General features: G+C 45.0%; 1 protein-coding gene across 5 annotated transcripts in view; it reads right to left on the reverse strand.

The window, feature by feature from the left end:
• fmnl2a (formin-like 2a) overlaps window positions 1-22,979 on the reverse strand; it is a 47,920-nt gene that overhangs the window by 9,409 nt on the left and 15,532 nt on the right. For all 5 annotated transcript variants that reach the window (XM_035603922.2, XM_035603926.2, XM_035603923.2 and 2 more), the window contains exons 2-15: window positions 22,145-22,228; window positions 18,529-18,609; window positions 13,889-13,965; window positions 10,761-10,844; window positions 9,777-9,932; window positions 6,027-6,135; window positions 5,800-5,876; window positions 4,879-4,972; window positions 3,514-3,588; window positions 2,062-2,172; window positions 1,609-1,758; window positions 1,278-1,379; window positions 807-1,125; window positions 349-546 (exon numbers count right to left, since the gene is read on the reverse strand). In XM_035603922.2, coding sequence (XP_035459815.2) covers window positions 349-546; window positions 807-1,125; window positions 1,278-1,379; window positions 1,609-1,758; window positions 2,062-2,172; window positions 3,514-3,588; window positions 4,879-4,972; window positions 5,800-5,876; window positions 6,027-6,135; window positions 9,777-9,932; window positions 10,761-10,844; window positions 13,889-13,965; window positions 18,529-18,609; window positions 22,145-22,228 — 1,717 coding nt within the window. The remainder of the gene's footprint in view (window positions 1-348; window positions 547-806; window positions 1,126-1,277; window positions 1,380-1,608; window positions 1,759-2,061; window positions 2,173-3,513; window positions 3,589-4,878; window positions 4,973-5,799; window positions 5,877-6,026; window positions 6,136-9,776; window positions 9,933-10,760; window positions 10,845-13,888; window positions 13,966-18,528; window positions 18,610-22,144; window positions 22,229-22,979) is intronic.

Here is a 22,979-nt window from a genome sequence, read left to right on the forward strand (position 1 = left end):
AGGTCATTAAGAAATTGTCAGTTAGATAGAAAGATCAAACACACACACACACACCCACACACACACACACACACACACACACACACACATCTCAAACACACAAGGGTCAGTTTTCATCGTCTGAGCTCGAGCATGCCTGACAGTAAGTCTGACGATCCTCTAGGAGGCGGAGTTTCTGACATTTTTATTTAAAAACTACTAGAGACCTGGCTAATGGAACAAGAAGGATTTTACTGTGAAGCAGCTGCAGCGCGTTTTGTCCTTTATATGAATATTGAGGCTGTTTTGATACTTCAGCCCTTTTCGATCAGTTCATTTTCACTGCATGACCCTGCTTGGAGACCTTACCAGCTAACCCGGAGTTCATGATGACGGTGGGCGTCCCACAGCCGGGCAGCGGGGGGGCCATCGGAGGAGGCGGAGGAGGCAGCGGGGCTGAGATCGCTGAGGCCAGCCCTGGGGGTGGAGGAGGAGGTGGAGGGGGAGGTGGCGGAGGAGGTGGGGGAGCCGTCGCCGCTGGAATGGCCGATGATGGTCCGTTTGGCACTGAGAGAGAGGGGAGCCGGTACGGTCAAACAAATACAGTATCCTGAACTCATTGTGTTTATCGTCTCTACTGCTGATGTTTGGACACTTGAGCTATTTGCAATAAAGTTTCAGTTTAAAATCGTTTAAATCAGCTACAGGATATTAAACTATTACAGATCTCGCCGAATCATTTTTGTCATCCAACTCAGTTTTCATCCGAACGGAAAACTTAGTACATTCTTCTCTTTCTGCATTCCGTGGACTAACATGAAACTTACATGTGCCGTTCACCGGCAGTGGAGGGGGAGGAGGTGGTGGAGGGGGAGCAGGCGCGCCTGCTACGACTCCGACGTGGTTTGGACTGACGGCGCCGCTCGTTCCTCCGATCACGCCACCCGGCACACCCTCCGTGCCGGCGGGTGGCGAGGGAAGGATGGAGATGTCGCCGTCTCCCTTCTTGTGGATCTTGATGGTGCCCTGCTTCTCCAGCTCGTGGATCTTCTTCTCCAGGTTGCTCTGTCGCTGGATGGCCTCATCCTTCTCCTTCAACATCTGCCGCAGCGAGTGCACCTGCGAGCTGGTGTCTTTGTAGACTTCCTGTGCGGGGAAGAGGCGGTGGCAAAAGAAAGACGGATTGTTAAGATAAAACTGTCAAATGCACTAATCAAACGAAAGAATTGAGAAATCAGAAACAGGTGTTTCAAATATTTTGGGGGAATCTAAAAATCATTTTGTTTAACTGAACTGACCCTGATGGATTCAAGATCCTTGTTCCTTTGCATCAGCTGCTTCTCCAGCTCCACGATCTTGGACATGGCCTCGTTCTCCATGTCCTGCAGCTTCTCTGTCATCTGCAAGAACAGCAGTGAAGAGGGAGAAGAGGTTACACAGTGAAGCAAAGCATCCGACGAACGGTAACAGGCAAATGTGACAGGAGCTGCACACAGATGCAGATGCCCCCCGTCAATTCCCTGAACCATCAACACCCTGACATGTTGGGTGCTCATATGTAGCCTTTTGCAAGAGAAGAGAAACAATCCCAATGAATCAGCTTAATGGAAAAAGTCCAAGGGATCTCACATGGGACATGTTCTCCTCGAGCTCCTCCACCCGCTCCAGGGCAGCGTTTTTGGTCTCCGCATCCTCCAGGAGGGCTCCCACATCAAAGACGTTGTCCAAGTACGCCTGGATCTGAACCTGCAGCTTATCGCTCTCCGTATGTTTTAGTTTCTGGAAAACATCCACGGACAAAAAAATGGTGTGACAATCGGAGCAAGGCAGCCAGAGCGTGAGAGTGGGGGAGACATTCATTTTTCTAGTTCGCAGCACGAGGCCGACATGCCAGACTCCAGGGCCAGCATCGATCTCACCTCGAGACGAGGATTTACAGAGCTCTGGCTCTCTGAAGTCATTATTGACTTTGCCTTTGCCTCGTCTCACTGCTGCTGTAACGACAACCCGCTGTACGCTCTGGACTGAGCTGGATACTGTGTGTCTGTCCACTTTTGCAGACAGCGTTATGACTCAACTCACGTCCAAGTAGTCGTCCAGGCACAGCTTGGTGAAGTCGTACTGTAGATGAACTCTGAAGTTCATGTCTTCCACTGAGTGCACGACAATATTGATGAACTGCATACATGCCACCTGGGGAATTTGAAACAGACGGAATAGGGTAAGTGGACGGGGATTCACAGTGTAAACCATCGAGGCTCTCTGAAGGTTTTTGAAACACTACATCAGTTGTCATTTGAAAAATAAATATTAAAATCTTTTATGACCGCGAGATGCCAGCAAACGGCTGAAAACGTAAGGTAAGAAGTGTTTAGAAAGAAATTTACAACCGGTCCGAGTTTTTCCACAGCCGCCTTCACTCCTCTGAAATGGTTTGATGCTCATTATCACATCTGTTGTCTTTTAATATCGCCTCCCCTGAAGTTGTGTTTATAAATCTGCTTGATTTCATTTACACAGCAACGGAGCTCATCTGGCAGGTTAACAGGATCTCCTCACAGTGACTAATGTACACACACACACACACACACACACACACACACACACACACACACAGACTTAATTAACTGCCTGTAAGAAGCTCGTGTCTGGTGCCACATGGCTTTGACAAAGTCTGTTTGCTTTAGTCACACGACGACTTGTGACGGAGGTCCAATTCAAGGCCACACATTTGCTGGTTTTTATTCACTCTCTCTCTCTCACACACACACACACACACACACACACACACACACACACACACACACACACACACACACACACACACACACACACACACACACACACACACACACACACACACACACACACACACACACACACACACACACACACACACACACACACACACACACACACACACACACACACACACACACACACACACAGTATATCCCCCACATCAATTAAACCACTTAGATGTTTGAACACACGAGATAAACATCCAGTCTAAGTTGGCTCTTTGTTCACAGTGTCTTTTAATTCTTATCTGGCGGGATAATTAACATTCTTCAGCTTCGGCGCGGCCTCCTCACCGAGGGTCACACCACTCTGATGCAGTAGCTTTCGCTACGCTGAGACAAATCCGAGCCACAGCCTCACCTCAGCAGCGCTGCCAGTTAGTATCAGAAATCTGGGAATACACTTTCTTTTTCCCTCTTTGTTGTTTGAACAAACATTCGAGGACATGTGATCAATCAGTGTGTTGAACTTAACATGGCTGTGCTTCCAGCCACCTAGAAACTCATTCATTTTTGCAGGTCCCCGTGCGCCTGTCCAACCCACAGATTATAGTTGCTGTAACACTGCAGTGCTCTAAACACACAGTAAACACCTTCACTCTCGACCTCGTCGGCTTCAAACATGACACACGAGTCACGTGCGGTTTGGCTCGTGATGTACGATTTTCAGAGGGAGAGCAGGACAGTCACACAATCAAAAGCCATTAGGATGTGTGCGACAGTGCGTACATACCATGAAGTCAATGTTGTTGTCCTCGTTCTTGAAATACTCCATTAGCTTCTCGAACCGCTGCGTCTCCACACACACCTGCAAAAAGACAAACCACACCACTGAATCTTGAGAAGGGAAGGTAAAAGAGAGGATGAAAACGGTGATTCGTGCAATCGATCACTGCACCCGCACCACCAACCTCTGATCATTCACATTGACCGGCTCATAATTGACGTGTGATTTGAGTCTTAAATCTCTGCGACGCCTTGTACACACTTACACTAAGAACGTCACTAGAATTAAAACAAGCACAAGCTCTCTCTCTCTCTGCAGGAAGAGAGACAACGGTGTGTGTTAGAGACAAGATGCAGAGCAGGACCTGAGCTCACACAGTGCATCAGTGTTCAATGTTACTTGTGGTACATCCTTTACCGCACAAACTGTCGTCTTTTTGTCCTGCAGTACAGGGTTAGGGTTAGAGACAGAGAGATAAAAAGAGGTGGAGAGAGCAAGCGAGAGATGCTTGCAGTTCAGAGAGTTCACGCGGAGGGCAATGAGGGAGACGGAGCATGATAAAGAATTGAAGGGAAGGGAGGAGGAGACTGGAGGGGCGTGTATCTCCCCAAAAAACCTCAGAATAATGCCCCGAGCCTCAGCCTGCAGCCCCTCCAACTTCTGACACGGGATATCAACGTCACTTGGCAAACTAAAAACCTAATAACATTACATTTGAGCGTCACTTGGCAAAAAAGAAAGAAAAAAAAAAGATGTGAACACATCCTCACATTCTTCCATCAGCCCACGCTGTCGTGACCGTGTCTCGAATTTGTATCTCATCAGACGAGCCACGTTCTTCTCCCTGAGCCTCATTCTCCCCACTAATGCCAATGCCGCTGAGAGCAACACTCAATATTTCATTCAGTGGTGTAAATATTGCATTAACTGCAGTCGGCCCATGTTTGTGGGCCGTGTGCTACAAACCGGGGGCTGCTGTCGGCGACCGATCCGTCAGGAGCCTCCCACTCTTTTCTCCAGGAATCTGAATATCTCATCCAGAGACAGACGGGGGTCAGGGCCAGGTTGTCTTTTAACTTTTTTCTGTCTGCTGTTCGGAGCTTTGATGTGTCCGACAAACGCAGTTGACACACGCACACCTAACTGTTTTCTCAGGGGATCCTCCCGAGTTATGCAGCTAAACCTGTGTCTGTTATCAGCTGAGCTCATCCCTCGATGCTACTGTTTTGCAGCAATGAGGAATCTGCCGGTCTCTCATCTGCCAGAGGAGCATTCCTCCAGGGCTGAGTCACCGTTTGAAAACGCACAGTTAAAATGTAATGACATATTCGTCTCCTCAGACCCCCGGCCCCCTCTCCGCGCAGCGCCTACCTCTTTAAAGTTGTCGAACGCAGAGAGAATAATTTCGTGGCCGCCTCTCACGAGACAAACTGCCGCCAGGAGCTCGAGGACCAGAGCTTTAGTTCTGTGAAACGAGGAGAAAAAGATGAGTAAATGACAAGTGTCGCTGCTGCGGGAAATTTCTACTTAAACACAGAACAACCAAAACATAAAGACATTTTTCTGCCGAGACTGAATAATTTATGTAAAACTGATCCACTGTTTTTATGTTTATTACAATTCATAAGCTTTCATTCTAAATGCATTTTACAAATATTGACGAAGAACATTATAAAATAAAATCATCTTCACACACATTATGAGGTATGAAAATAGGTTTAATATCAGTGCCTAAAAGGTTATAGAACACCACTGTTTAATCCTTGGATTAAACGGGTAGGTATGAAATATTAATATCTAGGGCCTAATCCGTGTGTGTGTGTGTGTGTGTGTGTGTGTGTGTGTGTCCATTGGAGCACACAAGACACCCTGTGTTTCCAGTCTCTGGCTCACTCATGCAGGATTTCCTTGCCTGGATGAGACACTATGTGACAGGTGATGCGAAGTGGTTTCACATCCACTTTTGAGGGAATCCTGAGGCCATGAGGAAGAACCACACCAGCCAACCCACTCTCACACACACACATAAACAGAAGTGAGTCCTTCTGCTGGCTGTCTCAGTGAGCAGCTGGTGTGTGTCAGCGGTGGCCTGACCCGTCTGTCGGGATGAATGTGCCCCGGAGCAACAAAGACACTCACTCTGGATCAGAGTGTGCAGGTGCACTGAGGCTGATGTTGGACTCTGAAAGTTACCTTTAGAATTTGGATTATTTTAAAGCTTTGAATTAAACAAATGAGAGGTTGTTTTTTTTGTTCTTGCAGTTATTTTTTAAACTTTTGGCTGGAACGTACCTGGGGTTTTTATTGTTGAGGCTTAGTGCAATTTCATTCACAGCATGTGGGTGCGACATGACCATGTTGAAGCCGTACTGGAAGATGGAAAACAAATGGGAGGGAGGAAGTAAAACATGAATAAGATAATTAATTGTTAAAAGGAGACACTGAGAGAGTGAGAAGTGCATTCGCGCTACATGAAGAATAGAATATGAAGAGAGAACTGGGGAGTGCAGAGGGCTGACCTGGTAGTTCATGATAGCACGGAGGCACATGATGCAGACGTGGACGTCGTCTTTCTTACACACCAGTCGGGAGTTTTTCAGCGTTCGCCGGCTGGGCAGTGTGTTGCTGCTGAAAGATCATACAGAACACAACAACAAGTGAGTGAAAAGAGAAAAAGGAAGACTCAGGTCTACGACCATCTGAGCACAAACAAGAAAACAGATGCCATTAGTGAATGAGCCCCTGTCACACACCATCTCCTTCACATAGGGAGGCTATTAAACCGCCACGCCACCTTACATCAACACACACACACACACACACACACACACAAAGGCCATAAAATCTACAGCCTCCACAAAGATATCGCTTACAGCTAACACAATAGGAGCCAGTCATTTGCATGCAGCCCAGTGATTGTGCAGCTTTATGTGAACAAAAAACAAGGCCTTTCCTCCCGGTGCAGCTCTCACCACAAGAGAGACGACGGAGCAGCAGAATCACTGAGTGATATATCGAGCTGGTCGGAGCAAAACTTTTTATTTTCTGACTATTTTCTTGTCACGAGGTTTTATTACCAGTTCGAGAAAAATGTGTCTTCAGGCTACTGATAGACAAGCTGATTCGCGTCAGCTCTGAAGGCTCTGAGTCACAACACTGTGTGTGTGTGTGTGTGTGTGTGTGTGTGTGTGTGTGTGTGTGTGTGTGTGTGTGTGTGTGTGTGTGTGTGTGTGTGTGTGTGTGTGTGTGTGCTTGCATCTGAAAAAATGCAAGAACAAGGAAGAGGCAGCAGTGTTTGGACAAAGATGGTTACGTACTCCTGTTTAATTAGAAAAGTTCACACTAAAATAAGCAGGGAAGCAGTTCAACTTCATGCCTTAAAGAATGTGCAGTTGGTGACTCTGTCTGGCCGAACTGGAGCGCCTGCTTCACGGCAGAAGTTATCTCTTCACCTCCTCCTGCTTAGTCAACATCCAAACGAAGGTGTGGCCCAATCTGTAGACTTTATGCGCATGTGAGTAATAATTCTTAACCACAAACCCAACTAAAGATAAAAGATTACATAACACCAGTCACTTGTAATACCTTAACCTGCTTTGACCTGCCTGAAATATACTCAGCTGAACTTTTACATAACACATCAAACATCCAAAGGGGATATAAAACACAAAACACTTCAGGACTACAAATGCATTACTTGGTAATTTAGCTTGGTCTTCTCAAACAGAAAACATATAAATCATAAAGAGTTTAAAGTTTAACCTTAAAAGCAAAAAATAGAGCGTGACAGTGATTGGTTTGATTAATCGAAGTAGGTGGGGAATGCACTATTTTTATGTAGTTGATGAGAAATCCTCATTGCCTTAATCTGCTTTGTGGACAAACAACGAGATCGTATAACAAAGCCAGAGTAATATGGTTCTGCTTTTTGATTCCGGCAAAGAGTGTCGATGCACAATTCTGAATATTCAGAAGATGCAGAAGTCAGATTTTGAATGCCAAGTATGTATCAGTGCAAATGTAATGAGTACGTATCCGAGCAGAGAAGGTACACAAAGTTGGGGAGTGACAAATATAGGTTATGTGCCGATTGAGTAAAACTCATTTTCATTTTCAGTGAGCAGAAAAAAAGTTCCAAGACAAGACATCCAGGATTTAACGTTCTGGTTACAACATTTGAATACCAACCATGGAAACATCAAGACATTGTAAATAACACCACGGAACATCAAACACTAGGACTATAGCAGAAAGCTGTAAATTACAGACAAACACAGCTACGGGTTTCTAGCTATCTCTCTGTCACTCTACAGGCATACCGTTTTACTTGAGAGCACTTTGGACAGCTCAGGTTGCTCGACGAGCTTCAAGGTGGCAGTTTGAAGAAGACACATACAAGTCTCAATTTGACATGAGGTTAGAGTTCACGTTATTCTAATTCAAAACTAATCTTAAAAAGCACTGTAAGGGACAAAGATTCTGTATGATGGACAACTGAGGATTTGGGAATCATTAAATCAATAATAGCAGATGAGAGACAATCTCATAAACTAAACTACCTCAACTGGTTGTGTGCCTAGTATTTAGCTTTTACGGGGCTTTTGCAGAAACTAGGCTATAGCGTCTGCACAGAATGGCATTTGGGGAGCCACACAAGCAGCACACAGGCACAGAGGCAAGAACTATGAGTGCAGAAAATCCATTTGCTCTAAGGAAAAGAAGAATTCAGTCTGAGGCACGGGAGGGGAGGCTGGCAGTACAAATAATTCACATCCCCGACACAGACAGCGGGACAAATAAACTGGGCACCGCTAGCAGAGAGGTATAGAGTACAATGAGGCAGGGGGGATTGTGCATGTGCATGTGCGTGTGTGTGTGTGTGTGTGTGTGTGTGTGTGTGTGTGTGTGTGTGTGCGCGTGTCTGACTATGGCAGTTATGTGTCTGGGGATCGAGCAGGGATGGCTAAGGCCGCAGAGAGCTCACTGTGAGCCAGCAGAGCGGAGCTGAGACCTGCCTGCTGTCGAAGATTGGCAGACAGAAGAGAAGATGACTATGGAGCCTATGAACGCCAGGACAGCTAGAACAGAAGACACAGTCAGCCTCAGCGAAGACACTGACCTGTTACACTTTACTGCACATGCTTAAGTGATGACACAAGGGCAACGGTGGCAGGCAGCAGACGGTCATTAGTGATGGGAAGTAGGAGTAATTGGTGATTTTACAAATTACCATGGGCTAATATGGATATTTGACAGGGGCAACATTGTCGGCAAAGTCTTTCACAACAATGTAGAAAAAAAATATGTATTAATAAAAAATAAACAAACCCTGATTGTCTTGGTTATAACTATTGAATGTACAGAAGATGCAGTGTACTAGTACTCAGTACTTTAATAACTTCATCCCCCTAACGGGGGGATTCAAGTGAAAGTTTGCATGGATTTCAATAAACTGCACCTAACGGCTGTGGATTAAAATAGTAACCATATCAGTCTTATCTATGACTGGCAGTGACCAACAGAGAACGTGGATTAGTCACTGTATTAAAGTGGAGCAAAAGTGTGAAAGCACATTCTTACTTTTGAGAGAACAGACAACAGGCAGCAACTCAAACAATTAAAATGGCTGAGTATTATCATGCAAGGATCTCGTATTCGGAAGACATGTGCCCTGTTGAATCAATAGTGCTCTTTGTGTACAATTTCTTAAAGTTATTCTCGTCAAACAAATGGATTAGTGGTCAGAGAAGTCGGTGCGAGTGCTGTGCCGAGACATCAATGGAATGGCGGGGAGGATTAGAGAAATAATGCACAACCGAATAGGATTTGTGCCTCAGGGCGAATATTATCATGGGCTTATGAATTAACTGCTGTGAAATATGTTGTGCAAGGATTTGGAGTTGGAGAACGGTCTGTGTGGCGTTCATGAAAACAGAACAGAAAAATAGCCATCATCTGTCACAGGGAAAATCATTGTCCATCATGCGTCACAGTCGGAGTCCAACAACCCCCCCCCCCCCCAATTTTTTTTTTTATACATATTCCAGACAAATGGTATTTGCATGCTGCGGCACAAATGTGTCTTACTGACCTCATGACTACACAAAAGAGCTGCTGATGCATCATATGAAATGTGTGACTTCTCAAAATAATCACTAGGCAATTACATTGCACCAGCCGAAAAAACCCTTTTAACCAGTTAAAGAGTTACAAGGTAAAGTTGACGAATGGTTAATGGTCCAATCCTGAAGTCGGTGTGTGTATCATACCGTAACGTGGATTGTCGCCCGGCACGCGTGATGCCATTCCCCGTGATGGGAGACGGCAGGGTGCTTCCTCCATGCAGGTCTTCTATAGAGCGGCTCCAGGGCTTAGATTTGTCTATCGCAGCCTCCAGGTTATTCTCCACACAGTCTCCATCAAACCTGTGAATGCAACACATGGAACAAGAGAGAACACAGTTCACATCAACACTTATCTGATATATCTTGTTTCTCTTGTTATTTACAGCCTGGGCAACAGTCGATTTGTTACAGTCATTGTGATATAATTTCTGAAAAAACAATTTTTTTTTTAAGTTAACAATGATAAAAGATACATTATCTGATGTATTTTGTTGAACGCACCTGTTTTATGGGTCTCTCTAAAATGGGGTTACTATATGTATGCCTGTGGCATAACATGCTGGTAAATATGTAAATTAATGTAAATAACCTTTACGTTGACTCCAAACAAAGCAAGCCAACACCGTTTACATAAAACGTAAAATATGAGCTTTTCTGGGTTTGACGTAAAAGATAAACAAGAAGGCTGGTGTTTTCTTGTACTTGGCAGAAACTTTGGAAAGAGCCGCTAATTACGGGATACTTGTTTTCAGTTTTTACGCCCTAATGTACTTCATAATTCATAATGTGAACCGACCATAATAACATATGGTGAGGTGGAGGGGGGTGGGTTTTAAATTTAGCTGCGTGGCTCTTTGGCCCTGTATACACAGACTTTGTGACTGACTAATAATCACACTGTAAATCTATGAATAGAAGCCTATGGTTGGTGCCAGTGAGTCAGCAATGGGCCCCGAGTGACTCAGTGTTTCTGACGACCAGGCGGCAGCAGCGGTGGTGGTCGCGGTGGTGGTGCTGGTGCTGTGTGGTGATGCATCAGCGGCTGTGCAGAATAGCAGCATTGTGCTGGATGTCAGCTCTGCATATATACTAAATTGGCAAAGAGAGGAAGAGCTGTTGGTGACTTACGTGACGGCATACTGTGCAAAAGAAAGATATTCCACCAGCACGTCCAGGCCTTTGTTCTCTTCGTTGAGGAATTCTCTCACCCACCTAAGGAGAGGATGAAAATGAGGTTAACTCGGCAAAAGGTGATCACCAGAAAAACTCTTACTCTTAGTTTTTAGTGAACCAGAACCATAAAAGGAGTTTCTGAGTTAGTCAGTTTCAACAGGAAGTGAAAAACTAAGACCACAGATATACTTGCTGTTCAGCCACGCGTTTGCATAAACAATAAGATGCATTGTGAGCGTTACTGTTCACATACTACGTAGAACACGTTACTGGATTATTCCAATAGAAGGCAAACTTCAGACCCCAGACTGTATAGAACTGTAGTGTAAATAAAAAACATGGCGACACTGGATGAGGTAAACATATGGTTATGTCTGATGGTGGCACCATTGTAGACGATAGGCCAGTATGTGCCCCTATCGTTTATGTGCATATTGCATCGTGCAGACGCGTTGCATTTCATGGACATGCCCAACCGACTCACCAAACGGACTGTATGGATCTGCCTTATTTTCTTTGATTGTATATAATCTGTTGCACATCATGTAATAACTTTGCCTGTGCATGTCTCACAACCACAATACCACAATAATAGGCACACATGAGTCATAAGAGCTGGAAAATCTCTTGCTGTTGTGATAACATTAAGCTATTTTAAAGGCTTCTGTGTACAATATTTAATGTGTCATTTCTTTATTTTTTAACACTCAGAGCAGGCTTTTTGACCATACTTGACCATACAAGTACAGCTGTTTTCAGATTATTGACAACCTCTTCTTCAGTTTTACAAGAAAAACTGTAATGACGCGTTTGACAGACTTCAAGGCTTCCTGGCTCAGAGCAACAAACATTTCACATATGCAAGCGTTTGCAAAAGCTGAGGCATCGACACACAGAAAACAGAATCTCATTACTGAGTCTGCCTTTCTTTTCTATCTCTGCTTCACTAACACTTTGATAAAGACAAGTAAGCAGCTGAGTTTTTTCACAGGAAATATCCCGCTACCTTTGGCATGTTTCTGTTCTCCTTCCACGTTCGTAAGCGGTGTGAGCGGAATCACAGAACATCTTTATTTAATAGCAGCACATTCAAGAACCGTGTCTTTTTATTGAAGGCTCGACTTCTCCGCCAGGCCTGATTGCTCCTCGATTTAGACAAATTTGCAGGGCATAAACATAATGACGCACAGGCAGTCCGCTGAGTGGCACCACCCTAAAGATGTAGGGCTAAGCTGCTTTAAAAATCTACTAGCTGCTTCTTTATTAGGTCCCCCGTGGAGTAACTGCATGGGACCGAGTAAGACTGACGAGAACGTCCAGGCAAGCCGTGCCTGGTAGGGCCCCTTGTGTTTTGAAAGGGCTTGGAGGTGTGGCCTTTTCGGGCCACATGGTAATCATTACCACAGGACACTAACTAACAATCCTCCCATTCACCACATGTTGTTGGCAACTGAGCAACATGTGAGGGGCGGAAAGGGAGCCGGGATTGTCCCCGAACGCAGGGGACAATCTGCTTATTATACGGACAGATATTATACATGACAGATATACGTTTCTATGTTTCACCTCTGAAAAGAAGCAGAATCATTCACTGTCTGAGCGGGTGACATCTTGCCTCCTCAACATCCCCCACCCTCTCAACCTCTCTCCCCATCACTCTGCCATAATGGTAATGCCTCGTTGCCTAATCTAGATTAGGTCGATTAATAACGTAATCTAGTTATCAACATTAGGTCGCGAAAAAAAAAAAAGAGTTAATCCAAACAGTGCCTCAACCGCTCAGCCAGATGGGACGCAGTCTCTGGTTCTCTGGTCGGAGTTTATTTTGGTTTGAGGAGCAGAATCTGATCAGTGTGTCAACAGTGTGCAGGAGTGTGAGGGACAGTGTTGTCAGAATCATGAGATGATTTTGCGAATTTCTGCTAGAGTGAACCAGACGAGTTGAAATGAGGTAATGTCCGTGGGAGGGAGGAAACAGAGAAAAACAGAGGGATTAAGAGACGTAGTTTTGATAACGCATGTGTCTTTGAGCTCTTGTGATGGTTGAGCAACTAGTATCTCTGCCTCTCTGTCTGTTGCCAGCAGATGCTCTCATCGTTGCCTCTGCTTCCTGTCTTTGACCGGGTATTTACGTCTCCTGTGTTTGTCCACCTCCTACATCCCTGTCAGCCGATCGCTCTCGGCCTCATTTATTAATTATCCTGTGCTCGCAGAATCCAATTCATCAAATCTCTAAAATTGGCCCAGTTCCCCTTTCATGCTGCGATTTTAATTGACGAGGAACGGTTAGGTTTCAGCACCATATAATTCAATTGATTTCACAAACATCAAGTTCATTTTCTGTTACTGATTATTGAAACCGTTTACTGTACCCAGTGTATGGCATTGTTTTCTTATTTGACCATCAGATAAAATAAAATCAGTTTTTCATTCAATTAGGCATCACCTTGATAAATGATCCTACAGCTCCCAGAATGCATTAGGCCTCATTAATAATGCCGAGCGATCCATGGCAGTCTCTAACTATCAGGGCTTCTAATCACACAAACAGGCTTTGTGATCTGGAGCAAGACAAACCACGAAAACCTTGTATGACTCTCATTGAGATATTGATCTTCCAGGCGGACTGAACGGCACTGGATCACTATCAGCTGCGTCAGGCTCAGGCTTGCTATTCCAGAATACCAGGAATTACAGCAGAAAAGCTAAATGCTGCGTTTTTATCTGTTGTGAAACCATGACGCCTTTAGAAACATCTACTACAATACCTCTCCTGGACGCGAGACTGAAACAATGACGTATCAAGTTGTGCAGCTCCGCGGCTGCAAGGTTTTTTTCCTTGCTCCAGAGAGCGTTCATGTGTCGGCCGCACCGAACAATCAATCGATTCATCTATCCTCTATTACCACATGGCTCTCTGTGTAATATTAGGCCTGGAGGTAGGATGGGGGATGGTGGCGGTTAGTGTCAGTGTCTGCATCTCCGGGTGTCTGGAATGCCAGACTTTTCCCCCTGAATCTAATATAACCAGGTCCAGGACATTCAACACTGCACAAGCTGCACACAATCCCGCAGTGACTCACCCTATATGATTTGTTCGTAATGAAATTTCCAGTTCTCTCAGGACTTGGGTGGACTCCTGAACCCTCCGTCTGAATTTCTGAGGAGGGAAAGAAGGGGCGAGTTAATATTTCATCACATCGCCAGAACTGTAAATCATCAAAAAGTGGTAGCACAGGGATGTTTTGACTGAGGAGAACTTTAGATTTGTTTTCTGACAGAAAGGTCAGCCAAACAGACCCAGACGCAACCACAGTGACATTTAAACGTGAAAGCAGGAAAGAGCTGCACTGATCAAAAGCAAGAAGAATCGAAGCTGGGACTGGGTTGTTCTCATACGATGCTTAAATGAGCCTTTTACTTGCCAGTAACCATTGAACAGGCAAAAAAAGAGCGGGCGAGCCGACTCACTGGAAACTGTGAATATAGAAACAGTTCCTGTTATCTTGTTTGCTCATGTTGGTTCTTTATACAGCAGTAGTCCTTGCTGGGAGCAGCGTGATAAAACCAAGTAACCTAACTGGTTAGTACCAGGACACAAGGCAGACACACATTGTACACACATACACCTTCTTGGTTACTGTGGATACGGAGACTAGACGGTGGTGTGAGAGAGACGTGCATGAAGTGCATGATGTGTAAATGAAACAGGAACCAACAGAACAAGGAACGTGAGCGGGGTTCGCTTTGATTTCCTCCTCTGACAAGAGGCGATTTGCAAAAACAAAAACAAAGGGCCCTTCAGGCTGTTACACAACCGCAGGAACAAAAGAGGCGAGCGACCAGTGGTGATCGAGCAGCCTCGGTGCTACGGGAAGGGGAGTCCCTGATGAGAGGGCGTGAAGGATCAGAAGAGAGATGAAAGGTTTCATTTTGATCACTTTTTAAAAAGTCGCTATCCTCTGCAGTTCCACACAATGGGTTGCTTTGTTTAAAAACATAGAGTATGTGTGCTACAATTTCATTATGAAGGGAAGGGGGGGAAATAAATCAATTTTAATACATCAAATTTCTCATAAATTTTCTCAGGGAAAAAAAACCCACATTTGTAACTATTCTGTTTTCAATCTTTTTTTCTTCTATAAATAAAACAACAAGAAGCCAAATATTACAGTCTGTCAAAAGTGGAAAAGCATCATCTCCCATTCAACTGTTGTCTCTTGGACTTGTGTGCTGTCAAAAAAATATTTCCATAAAAACTTTTTAAAGAACAACAATGAACAAACGCAAAAATTAGCTTTTACTTGTATAATTTGTAGAATTGGGTTTGAACTACTTTGTCCATTGTCCCACGTAACCAAACAAATTTACTGCTAACAATTCATTTTGCCATTTTCAAATTCAAATTCATAATTTTTCAATCAGAAACACCAAATTTTTTCTCATTTCAGCTTCTCATAAGTGAGAATTTGCTGCTTCCCTTGGTCATGTGATCACTGTAAACTTAATATCGAAGTTGGGCGGACTTTTATTCAACCGTATGTTTCATTGATTAATCAGCAAAATAATCACATCATTGTTGAACGTAAAATAAATGATTTAGTCGCAGCTCCACTCGTGACCTCCCCGGTCAAACTCTCCTTCAATAAATAATCCATTTTCATCCATTTTCATGAGGGAGTTCTCTGTGTGCTTGTTCAAGGTGTTTTGAGAAGAGACGAGAAGAGAACAGACGAGAAGAGTACAGACGAGAAGAGTACAGACGAGAAGAGTACAGACGAGAAGAGAAGAGACGAGAAGAGAACAGACGAGAAGAGAACAGACGAGAAGAGTACAGACGAGAAGAGAACAGACGAGAAGAGAACAGACGAGAAGAGTACAGACGAGAAGAGAAGAGACGAGAAGAGAACAGACGAGAAGAGAACAGACGAGAAGAGTACAGACGAGAAGAGAACAGACGAGAAGAATCCACCCAGGGTCGGAGGGCTGGGTCACTTTCCATGATGTGTTTGTATCGGGGAGGAAACAGACCTCAGCCCTGTGTGAACCTATTATTAACCTCCACAGAGAAGGGAGCTGTTCCCAAAGCTGAGGGTCTCTCTCTCTCTCTCTCTCTCCCTCTGTAGTCTGTGTCTTTGGGCCTGGGCGGTGTGTGTTTGGCACGTAAGGAGATGAGAAACAGAGTCTTTTTATTAGGGAGGAGTCCTTTGTGTGTCTTTGGGGAAAGCAGAGCATATTTAGGGATACTGCGCAAGTTCCCAGAGGCACCCCCCACCCCCCCCTCCCTCGTCTTTCTTCTTCTCCCACCAAATGCACTACACTCCACACTTTAAGTACAACCAGCTGCATCACCAAAAGAGCAGGGGGAGAGAGAGGAACCGGCGTGAAGGGAGAGGAGGGGAGACAGAGAGGGAGCAGTGAAAGGGGAGAGTAAGAGCAGGGAGACAGGACATGAGCCAGAGTTTGCGGGAGGAGGGAAAAAAAGGAGAGATTTTGGGGGAGTGTGAGCTCAGAAGAGGTCATCCTGGAAACAAATCAATGGCTGATACATTCTTGGGGACTAGTTGGACTGGAGCTCTTCCTCCTTGGCTGCCTATTGGCTGGGAGCTGCCCAGAGGAATGCACCGGAGCCTGCCTATGGAAAGCAGAGGCAATGACCTCCAGCTCTCTCACAGTGGCACAATTGTATTCGGGCTTGAAGAAAAGGGGGATGGAGCAGGAATGTAGGAAGAAGCCCATAAGTCTTTCTTTTCCTCCGTGCTCTCTTGTGCTTTTTTTGGTCTCTCTTTCCCCTGTTGTCTGTCCATCTCTTTCTCCCCCTCTGCCGTCCCCCCTCCCTCTCTCTTGCCCTCCTCACTTCGCCCATTCAATTCCCGCGTACATGTCCGCTCCGTGTTTTTCGAATCAAGGAACAATCAGGGGCGGCGACGCAAGTCAGGCTGATTTCCCAAAATCCCACGTGTCTCGGCCGATGGGACCAAACATAAACTGGGATAGAACAAGATGATAAATGAACAAAGGGGGAGTTTAGGCAAGTCCCTCAAAGGTTGTCTCATCCAAGAATGGTTGGATATGGACGACAACAACGGGTTAGTCATGTAGCCACGGACGACTTAAAGAAAAGAAAGCGAGGGAGGACTTAATCGAGTCTGACACGCGAGCAAACACTAGTGGCTGTCTGGTCTGGATGAGGTCCTTGTGCCAAGTGTTTACACCCGGAGAGGTGCAAAATACGCTTATTCACTTGTTTAGTGAGTTGGCCGACTACTGGTTGTCGCCTTATATTTAATGAACAGATATGGGAGTGGTATCAATATTCTCTACCTACCTATCTATTTCCAAAAGTCGTCAGTCTATTCCTCTAGCCTGTACCACTCCAGACCACACGAAATAGACTTACAGTATATAAAGCACAGGGACATGTTGCACACACCGAAAGCAACTGATTAGTTCTCTTCGTCCAAAGCACGACAGCGGCCAGGCCTTGAGGCTGCCCTGGCACCCCGCCACTCGCTTTAACCTTTACATTGCTATGTCCACTGCGTCTCCTTTAACCTGCGTCACTCGGCCTTTATCAGCTTGGGTGTAATCTCTTACATTATGTTACGTTATGATTCAGAAACCAAGGCGGCGTAGCAACAAATCCTAACATTCCCAAACCTGATATCGGCCCACAGACTGTTCCGATAAACTCAAGTTGCACTACATTAGCACCAGCTACCAAACGTGATTCATTTGAAATGACTTTAAACTGTATATGAAAGTAGATTTTGAAAAAAATTGGACTGCCAGGATTTAGATTTGTTAACACCTGAAATTAATTCATTATATTTTATAAAATCATGCACAAAAATAGGCCATTCGCTGTGTATATGTCATGTTTGTGTGTCTATATAAGCGTCTGTGTGTCTCTATGTATTTGTTTCTTTTAAACAGTCATCTCCGTTCATGCTTTTCAGGTGAAAATTTTAATTCCAGTCGGTGCAAACTTAATTACTCAGCAATTTCTTGTTTTTCTGGCGGAGGCTGTTGGTTGATGTGTTGATCACAGAGACTGGTGTCGCAGCGCTCCCCACACAGCTCTCTCCCCACACAGCTCTCTCCCCACACAGCTCTCTCCCCACACAGCTCTCTCCCCACACAGCTCTCTCCCCACACAGCTCTCTCCCCACAGCCAAAAAAGAGGAGACATTTTGGCAAAGCCAGGGCTGGCTGATACCCTGCTTCACGGAGCCCTTCCTCTTACGCTCTTCTGCAAGACGCCAGGGAAACACACAGGGCTGGCTGCTGGGATGATGTCGTAAAACATTTTCTATCATGTAGCTGCTTGATACTTTCAGTGCGCATTTTTTGCAGCATTTAGTCTGACTGTCTGCATCTATAATATATTCTCTCATCTGCCTTCAAGTTTGTTTTCCAGCCTCTCCAGCCAGAGAGCAGCACAACTAGGGATCGGCTTGTCTTGCTTAATGACTCTTAGGCTGGGAAGTGGTTTCTCAGACCAGGGCGTTCCAAATAAACAACTGTCTCCTTTCTCACTACACCGCACTGCTGCCTGTTTTGTAACTGAAGTCGTCTCCAGCAGTAACCCTGTGTGGGATCTCTCCTCAGCTGTAGGGATATCCTGAACAAGAGATGGAGGGTCAGAGGGGAAGGAAGACATGCAGCTGTGGAACAGCCAGGCCAGTGGAAAAGGACAGAATGTTAGCAGGAGGACATTCACCTTTCTTGTGACTGCTGGGTCTAGATAACTCCTCAGCTTCTGCAGGTACGTGTGAGGCGGGTTTTTCACCTGGAAACGCTCCTGTCAAAGAGAGGAAAACAAGGGTGAGATGAGAAGAATGGTGTCAAAGTGGGAGGGGTGAGAATACAGAGCAGAAACACCCAAAGACAGGGGATTTAGAATTTGTGAATACATATGAGTTCATTTAAGAATGATATCATGAATCAAGATTTAATGTTAAACAGTTCAGTAGCTTTTCTATATACAATAAGAAAAATCACAGCCTCGCACGACTGAGCACATCTCCAGTTTACAGTCAACTGTTGTTGACACTAAATCCACCAGATTAAAACTGAACAGGCTCTGAGTAAATGACACCCTTGAGTTATCCTTCAACTGATGGGATCCCCAGATTATGTTCAACGTTAAGAGGCCAAAATGAAAATAACAACAATGACTCCTGAACTAAGAACCTGCTTCGCTGGGGGTCAACGACCTTCCGTACGAGGTCACGTGTGTTGTCGTCGTTCAGGTGAAACCGTTAAGGTCACCGAAAGGGCACAGGATCATGAAACGACTGTCCAGGCAATTGTTGTCATTTAGCTTAATGAGCTAAGGAAGCATAACCTGCCTGAGGGACTGAGTGAGCACATGTCTTGTGGAAGTGGTTTTAGATCAAATCCCTCACATTATTGTGCTCTAAATATAAATACAACGGATTAGTGCTGGATTTGGATCAGTGGGTTGAGAGGGAAACCGTATTTGGAACAGGCTACAGTGCCACGCCACAGTGGCATGAATGGGTCTATTTAGTGATTATGACCACATGACGCTGCCGTCAGAACGTGTGAGACAGAAGAGAATGTCATTGAGGAAATGTATTCTTCGTCAAGCCGACCGACTTCAAGGTGAAGACCTTTGGGGAAAAGTCCACCTTTACACCCGTTCTCTCTGTGGTACCAGAGAATCTGACGTTCAGTGCATCCGAGCGTTTGCGTGGATCTCGGACCTGCACGAATCAGTCTCTGTGTACAGTTACTTGATTAGGCCCTCGTGTGAAACGTGTTCTCTAAAGCTGCCATTTCACAAAGTGGAATAAATACAGTTGATGAGTGTCGTTATTGGCTAGGTTGTTGTGTTTTAAATAAAACGAAGATGACAGCAAGTTGCCGTTTGCTGCATTTTCTATTTCCCCACCGTTTGTCCCCCTAATTTGAAATGACCCATTTCCCTTCATGTGGTTCAGTGGTCACCAACCACTTTTTTTTTTCTTGTGCCAATAATAACTTTCACAAAAGGAAGCACTATCCTGCACCCGATCCAACCCCACACTGTGCGGAAGCGCCGACCAGCTTCCTGCTTTTAAATACAACAAATGTCTCCACACAGTAAGATGAGTCTGATGCACCACAACTGGGAATTGAGCCCTGGATTTCTCCGGCGGTGGCTGACAACTTTGCCTCTGTGTATTTACATTCGCTTTCATCGAAATGACACAAACTCTATTCCACTTCAGCGTTCATATCGGGGGGGTTTTTATGATCAAGTTCTTTTGTGTAGTATAAACAGTTTCTAGGTCTCTATATTTGTGTGTCTCTGTGTGAATATGTAGGATGGCCACACTGACAGAAATACAGAGATGAAATAGTAATATCTGCTTCATGTGTGCATGTGTTCCCTCTGTGTAAAAAATCCTGGATCAAATGCTCCCGGCTCTGCTGCGTTATCGGCGACATCACATTTTTCCCAGCCTCAGTGAGATTGTCTCACGAAAACAGGAAAGATGGCAGTGGGGTCAGGAAAAAGAGCTGCCAGTCATGGACACAGCTGTCAGATCAGTCCTGTTTGAGAGTTTCATTTGCTACAGAACTACGATAAAAATCTGTCCGTCTGCAACGTGGTACGTGATTTGCCGAGTGCTGAACATACCCTGTTGCATGCAAAGAAATGTGAGGCATGGAAACAAGCTGTAAATACATGAAGCAGCAGTATATTATAAAGAACATGTGTCTGGTTTTTAGGACCTCATTTAAACTGGTTCCAACATGCTCACTGTGGCAGTTTTGTCTGGGAGAGCTGGTTCATACTGAATCCGAGGGGTGATGTACAGATCCCCCTCAGCACCTGAGGGAGTACAGCAGAGACTCAAGAGGTGACAATCACCCAACAAGAGTTTAAAAAAGAAAAAAAATTGCTATATACAGACATGTTTGTGCGCTTTTACGTGTACACATGAAAACAATACATATGTCTAGGACATATATATGCATGTATGTATTTTTCTGTAGTAAATGTGTTGTTGCCTGGAAACAATCAGCAGTCCCAGGATTTGACAGCCGTGAGTTCAACGTTTTCTTTCTCCCCTGGACGTCTTAACCCTGCTTCCACACCAAGAGCCTCCTCCATCCTTCATAAAGTCTCATAATTGCCCCAAAAAACGTTTTAATATTTCAAACTTTGCAGGGCCTGTTTTTCAAAGGGGATGCCCCTGTCATCTCTGCTTCTCTGCCTCCGTCCATCACTGTTGCCATGGTTACATAAAGGGAAATCACTGTGGCCATGACAAAGAAAACACTTCACTCCCAGAGCTGCCGGTGCCGTCCTAGGTATAGGCTTGTTTGGGAAAACAAGAGAAGGATAAAGACACCGGAGGACTTGTTCACCAGTCCACTTCCAATCTGGAAGCGAATGCAGGTGACGCGTCATTTACTGCCCGTCCTTACGACGCTGCAGCCCTGGACTTTTCTGACTAAAACGGGGTCGGCAGCGTTTCCAACCCTCTCTGTTTTGGGTTCCTCGAAAAAGTCGCAGTAGTGTGGACGGCAGGTGTTAAAGTAACAGCGGTGATGTGTTTTAAAATGAAAACGTGGCAGGTTGGATGTGGATGTAGCCGACACTGGGGTATTTGCATTTTGTTCTCTTTTACAGTAAATCTAAACCCAAGCAGCCAAGCTACTCGTCAGCAAAATCACCGGGCAGGTTTTTTTTAATCAACTGCCTCATTTACAATAAAAGAGGAACCAGCTATTTTGACTTCAGGTCTGAAAGAGGAACACTATTAACTGAAAGAGGATTTCTGTCTGCTGGTCAGAAGTCCTGTGGCCTCCCTCTGGCACCGTTCCCTCCAGGTTCAGTGGCCGTGAATACAGTTTTAGTGGGTGGAGGTCTTGATCTGGACTTTTTTTCCCCCCTTCCTCTGCTCAGGGACGCAGAAAAATCTATGGCACGGAGGTTGCAGGCTGAGCGGAGCACTCAAGGCCACAGCTGAATGCACAACATGCACCCTCGGTTATTTCCTCCACGGGTTTTTTTAACTGGCTAACTGATGTGTGCTCCCTGCTGTGCCACTTAACCCACTTGACCAGGGAAGTCAGGGCAGGGTGTAAAGGCCAGGAGAGGCTTACAGGATAAAGACAGGGCGATGGGGCGTGGGCGCTGTGGTCACGACATGCAGTGGGGCATGTCCTGACATACAGTACATATACAGTATGTAGCATCACGTTTTGATTTTTATGTTGAACTGTAAGGCTGATTGATAACTATATATCTTAGTTATTTCCAACAGTTGTTGTTGTTGTGAGTCTGGATAGTAAACAGAGGAGGGACAGGTGCCCACCTGATCACAGATGAGCTCCCACTTCTTCTCGTTGTCGTACTGCCGCAACAGTCGCGCTTTGTCCGGGGGAAGATTCATCGAATTCTGAAAAAAGAGACAAAAAGGGTCAGAGTTAATTGGATGCGAGTGATGAAATATCATCAGTCACATGAGTCCAGTAAGAAATAAAAACAAACGCCGACTCAAATTATGCAGCTCCGTCACGCACGAGGTAGAGGCCTGTGAGGAAACGGAGCGTCTTTACTGGAGAGTACACGTGTCTTTAATCGCTGTCACCGAGAGAAAAGACAGAATCTTAACTTTCGCCGTCCCACCATCCTGCTTTACACATCAATTTCTCAATCTCTCAAGACCTACACATATGCCTCGTGGAAGCAGAAACGACATCTGAAACAAAAGCTCTCTTCCTTCTTTGGAGCAGAAATTTACAAACCAAATGCAAAACCAGCCTTTGATTTTCACGTTTCAGTATGCTTACCAAAAACTGGGGTAATTAACAAACAAGACTAATCACAGCTTCTTTTTTTCTTTCTTTTAGACTTTTTGAGGGCTTTTCCACAATAGTGGACAGGAGAAACAGAGAGGAAACATGAGGAGACAGACGAGGGCGGTGACATTTAACAAAGGTCCCCAGTCTGAATCAAACACCAGACACTGCAGTAACATGGCCCAAAAAAATCTGTGAAACTAAATGAGCGGCAGGCAGAAAAAACACAAAATGACATAGGTAAGGTACAAAGTTTTATCGTGTTTGGTAATGTGGTGAGGATTTTGCACCACAACCCCTGTTCACTGCACAGCAATCTGCGATTATGTGATAAAGAAAGTCAAGACT

Source organism: Scophthalmus maximus, chromosome 14 (assembly GCF_022379125.1).
Source record: "Scophthalmus maximus strain ysfricsl-2021 chromosome 14, ASM2237912v1, whole genome shotgun sequence".
Taxonomy (NCBI): Eukaryota; Metazoa; Chordata; class Actinopteri; order Pleuronectiformes; family Scophthalmidae; genus Scophthalmus; species Scophthalmus maximus.